At 30.9% G+C, this 6,000-nt stretch overlaps 1 protein-coding gene across 2 annotated transcripts in view; it reads right to left on the reverse strand.

Moving 5' to 3' along the window:
* The window catches only part of ERG (ETS transcription factor ERG), a 127,470-nt gene extending 121,849 nt beyond the window's left edge, over positions 1-5,621 (reverse strand). For both annotated transcript variants that reach the window (XM_044670297.1, XM_044670296.1), the window contains exon 1: positions 5,543-5,621. In XM_044670297.1, coding sequence (XP_044526232.1) covers positions 5,543-5,560 — 18 coding nt within the window. In that variant the 5' untranslated portion in view covers positions 5,561-5,621. The remainder of the gene's footprint in view (positions 1-5,542) is intronic.
* Positions 5,622-6,000: the final 379 nt, after the last annotated feature.

Below are 6,000 nucleotides of genomic sequence, written 5' to 3' on the forward strand. Positions count from 1 at the left end.
TCCAATTTCTTTTTCATTGTTATCAAAATCCTATCAGCAGATGTTTTTTTCTTCATCTTGATATTATATTTCAATGTATTATATTTCAATGTTTGTTTCTTTTTCACCTGAATATAGAACATTGTGTATGCACCATAAACCAACAAATTACAATCTTAAAAAAAAGTAAATGCTATTTCTTATTACTTAGTATCAGCTGTCACAAAACATTCATCAATCCATCTATTCCTCTATCAGATTTCTGGCTAAGTATCAATAAATTCAAAGAGAAACACAAAATTTCCTTCAAGTCCAGAACTAAACAAAAAGATTACCAGAATCTGTGGGCACTGGAAGAAAGCTCCAGACTGGGAAACTAGGATGGGCTTGGGGGAATAGAACAGAAGCCTACAACAATTCCCTGACTGCGGATTCCAGGGAATCCCCAGGGAACCCAGAGTTCTGAATAAGAACACTGATACCTTCCAGTACTTTGAGCACAGATACATGAGAGAAGGTAGTAATAAAAGCCTAGAAATCAAGTTTAAGATCAAATGGGAACTAGCCATATATTTAAAAGAGTTCAGAAAGGGGTTCAAATAGACATTGAAATCAAGTATTAAATGAGAAACAAAGTTGTAAATATTAATAAACAGAAGAAAACACCAAACAAGATGCATTTTTATAGGTCAAGAGAAAAGGAAAACTCAGAAGAAAGTAATTCCATACATATATGGTCTAAATACCTAAATCAGAGGGAGACAAAGCAGAAAAAAAAATTATAGACCAATATCCCTACTGAATCAGTGATACAATAATATTAAATAAAATATTAGCAAATAAGTGTTAGAAAAAATGATAAAAAGAATAGATCCCAGGAATATAGGCTTGGTTCAATATAAAGGAAATTATCAACATAATAGATAACAATGATAAAAATAATAAAAACCACATGATTATCAACAAATGCTGAAATTTTTTTTACAAATTCTAACTCTATTTCTGTTTTAAAAACACTAGAAATCATTGGAATAGATAAGAAACATTTCAGACACAAAAAAAATCAAAGTAGACAGAAAGAGACTCATAAAAACATTTATGGAAACACACTTTGTAGAAGTAAAGAATTGGAAATAATGGAGTATCCATCAATTGGAAATGGAAAAACTAATTATAGTCTATTAATATAATGATATACTAATCCACTTTTAAAAATAAAGGAATGGTTTCAGAGAAGGTCTTTGCCTATGTGAGCTGATATAAAGTTAAGTGAACAGACCTAAGATAATTTATACAATAACATTATAAAGAATAATGAGTGTGGAAGACTAGAGAATTATAGTTAATATAAACATCAACTGTGATTCCAGAGAACTAATGATGAAGCATGTTACCCTCCTTCTGATAGATAGTTGGGTCTTTCAGAATACAAAATATGCCATACATTTTATGACAACAGTGGAGCAATTTTTTGCATAATTATACAGAATTGTTACATGGGCTTTGTTTTCCTCTTTCCTATTTTTTCCAAAAATCTGGTGAAGAGAAGATTGGTAGGATAGAAATAAGGTTAAAGAACAGTTAGAGGGGAAGAGGGAAAGAGAAAGACAGACATAAAGTGACAGAGACAAAGAAACAGAGACAGAGAGAGATTTTTAAGTGCTTATTTTAAATACTTGGAATTTGCCAGGAAGGCCAAGAAGAAGCACATACAAACAGGACAACATTGAAATATTAATACATTTATTACATAAATAAATTAATATACTCAAACAGAAAAATGAGTTGTAGATAAGATCCAAAATTTCATATACAAACCTCTTTTTTTATTCTATTTTTATATGAGAAAATCTATTATTTGGCCCTTGCCAAATTAAGAGTAAAAAATGAAAAGAGTATAAATAAAGCACTTTTCAAAATTCATTAAAGAAAACAGAAGATATTTCAGAAGAAAAGAAATAAGAAAAACAGCTTTTGAAATAGTAGGCTGAGTTTATTACATATTTCAAAATAAACAAGCTATATAATGAAGACTGGTGGTTTCATATAAATTCCTTTTATGTTCTTTGTATATTAAAATGTTCATTTTTGTTGGTATTTTTACATGCTCAAGTTAGTAAACTATTAAGAATTTACAAAATCAGGAAGTATTTTTAAGCACTAGGCAAGTCTCTGATACTTGTGCTGATATTTTAAGGAATTATCTAAAAATATTTTTAGAAGACAAAAGAATAGTGCTGCCCTTTCTATCTTGTTTTTTCAATAAACTTCAGCATTCTCAATTAGTGAAGATGAGTTAGATTTTCTTCATTTCAAAATTACATTATACTTGGTATCCTTTTATAAATATTTCTGAGGTAAGAAAATGTCAACATTAACATTTTTAAATTAACTAAAGCATATATGTTTCTTTAGGCCATGAAACAAATCTTTATTGGAATTATAATTCAAACATTTGGCATCATCTCAATCAAATTATGTCTTCCCTTTGATTTTAAGTCAAATATACAGGTTCCCTGAAATTTGTAGGCAAACATAATAAGTGTGATGTAAAACATTCTTCAGTATAGTCAGATAATAAAGAAACATTAAACTCACAAGCATTATCATTTCTTGTGGCTTACATTCTTAAAAAAAAGGGGGGGCAGCTGGGTAGCTCAGTGGATTGAGAGTCAGGCCTAGAGACGGGAGGTCCTAGGTTCAAATCTGGCCTCAGACACTTCCCAGCTGTGTGACCCTGGGCAAGTCACTTGACCCCCATTGCCTACCCTTACCACTCTTCTGCCTTGGAGCCAATACAGAGTATTGGCTCCAAGACAGAAGGTAAGGGTTTAAAAAAAAAAAAACTTTTTCATCTGACTTTACAAGCCAAGAACATTTATATATAAAAGATCAAAGCACTCAGTTTAAATTAAAAACTTACATTTCTTCTATTGTATGAATTTTATTGCTATAAAGTTATCAAAGAAGTCAAAAATATACAATGTGTCAATTCTTAGTTCTTGAACAGGGGGTACTCAAAGAATCTTAAAATATTAATTACAAAATATAATATTGAAGCATCAGATCTTAATTCTATTATAAATGTTATGTTTAATCAAACACTTGGTTTACTTCATATAACATAAAAAGAAACAGAATCCATTTGAGAATATATATCATTCTGAGATAATTGAGACTATATTTCCCCATTTTAATGTGTCCATAATTTCACTCTTACTAATTTTAGTTAATATACGTAAAGCTTCAGTTATCAATCTAAGATCTTTTTTCTAGTACATAATATATAGTTTAGCACACGCATCTCATTATTCAGGAAATCTAATAAATATTTACATTAAAAATACCTGTCTGTAGAAATGAGCTATTTGATTTGACCATGCGACAAGTATTCATTTATCAAAACTATTGGATGTTTTAAGCTTTTGTTTAAGACATGTATGAACATACAGATAAATGATGTATGATTAGCATATCGACAATGCATAATTCTGTTAAAATGTAAAACATGTACAATAAAACATATTTATTACAATATTGAAAATATTCTGCCTTAAAAAAGCACATATCTGAGTGCATGCTAGTAAAACAAACAGGTGATAGTTATAATCAGCCTTTTTACAAAGGTATTTGCTTAAATAAAGAACCTATATATCAGCAAATTTGATAGATGCCCTCTTGCATGCTTTAGTTTTGTGTCTGTGGATAATTTTGTACAAAACTATAGTTTTTCGCCTGGTTCTGCTTCATAATTTATCAAGTTATTCATATATATCTCAAGATTTCCAAAGCATATTTTCTATACAGTAATGCTACACAGAAACAATTTAAAAGAGAACACAAAGGCTTTACATGATAAAAAGGTATACAAACAGCACTTTTGAAGGAATGCCCACTTCAATGAAATTAGATTCACTGAATTATTAATTCACTGAATAATTAAGTCATAATTTTAAAATGTCATTTACTTTGCTTCTATGAAACAGCCACTACTCACTGTATAAATGGAAAGAAAAAGGTAACATCTTGATGTGTACAGTTTAACTTTTCCTGTCTTTGAAAAATAAAAATGACAATACATCAAAGCATAGCTGTTGTTTTTTCAAAAATTCCTTGCTTTTGTCATATTAGCTACAGGGAAGTTCTAGCACCTGACCTACCTAGAATAAACTCATGGAAGTCTTTAAAAAATGACAATTCATAGTTCATTGGTACACGGATTTTGATATACTTTGTCCCCATTATATACATCGTGTCCCCTGAAACATAACTTTACATAGCATACCTTAAAAGCCTAATATAACAGAGAAAATAAAATGAATGTTTCTACTCTTCTTCAGGAACAGTGTTAGGAAAAGTATTCCATTATAATTTGCCATTCTTACAAATTACAATAAGACCCACTTAATATGATTTTTTCCTTTTTGCATCTCTGAACCTATTTCTAGACAAACTGTCCATTTTTCTGAGTTTAAACATTAATTAGAAAACAAAACATAAAATTCACTTTGACATTTTATAGCAAAGCTAACAGCATTCAATAAACACAATCTCCTTTTCTTCTATATCTAGAGTCTGATTTGGTGGCTTTTTTCTTTATGGTGGTTGGGTAATAAAAGAAAAGTACAAAAGTAATACTAAGGCATGGGAGTCAATGAAAATATATATGACAATATTCAAATACACTAGTCAGTGCTTGTTGACTTTCAGGTTACATAAAATTAATGTAATTTCTGAGAGTTAGGCCATATTTAGAATTTGATCTTTACAACTACCATCATATATCTACATGTTATCTCTGTGGATATACATGCAAAGAAAATATAAAGTCTTATCCACAGAGAATCAACTGCAGAGCCATTACTTCCAGAAACTTCACAAATATGTTGCTCTAAATAACTTATGCAGTTTGCAAAGAACTCAATTCTCTTAATGACCATCACTGAAACATATTTTGCAAATATACATATATATATACATACATACATACACACACATCTATATTCTATACAAAGTAGCCATCAGCATGGAGATCTCACAAAGTCAAGCCTAAATATCTTTAGGTTCTATTGAAAAGAATGACTTGCCAGATGCCCCATCTATTCTATTTGAAAGGCTTTGAATTGTTGAACATCAGAATGTTATTAAAAAGTATTCCAAAATTAAACATTTATAAGAACATTTTTTCTTTTACTCAGCCTGTTACTTCTTTCCAGGTTAGTTCAGCTTCTAGTCTGATAAAGATCCAAGTTGTACAAAATGATAGTTAAAGAAAATGAAATTTCAAAGGGTGCTGCAAAATAGAGCTTTGCAAAAGTAATCCATGGTACTGAGTGGTTAATTAAAAAACCCTATTTTTTTCTGAGTTTGAAGTTTTTAAACCTTGCGGATGGTTGGAGTAGGAAAAAGGAAATTTACCAGGCAGTACAAAGGAAATCTTGTTGTCCTCTATTGTGGCAGTGGGGGTGTTACCCAATCCTAACTTATCTATGTTGATAAAGGAAATCAAAAGCAGAGTAACAAGAAAAAAATTCCTGTCAAATCAAAAGGTACCCATCCTTACCTTAATAGTGCTGGCCATAGTGCATTCAAGCTTATTGATCGTTAATTATTGATAATAATTATTATTGCTTCTCTCTGACCAGAAAGTAGTTTTGATGAGGTTGTTTAAAGCGGATGAGATTGTGCTAAGTCTGGGAAATGAAGTCAGCCAATGGCAGGAAGAGGTTTCTATTGGTCCTGGCTACATGACTCGAAGAAACAGGATATTTGGGAGCAGAGAGATAAGAGACCCTAAAAACAATGTTGTTTTTCTTGATGACATACAGCCAAGATTTTTTTCCCTTAATTAAAAAGAAGTGTCAATTGCTTGTGACTAACTGCTTGGGCAGGTGTGATTGGCTGTGCAATGTGTGTAACATTCTGCACTGAAGCAGGATGCAGGTGATGGTCCAACTTGGCCAAGTACTGTGTAATTTCACATGGGCTAATCCCCAGGGACACACATATGTCTACCAAACA

Source organism: Gracilinanus agilis, chromosome 3 (genome assembly GCF_016433145.1).
Source record: "Gracilinanus agilis isolate LMUSP501 chromosome 3, AgileGrace, whole genome shotgun sequence".
Taxonomy (NCBI): Eukaryota; Metazoa; Chordata; class Mammalia; order Didelphimorphia; family Didelphidae; genus Gracilinanus; species Gracilinanus agilis.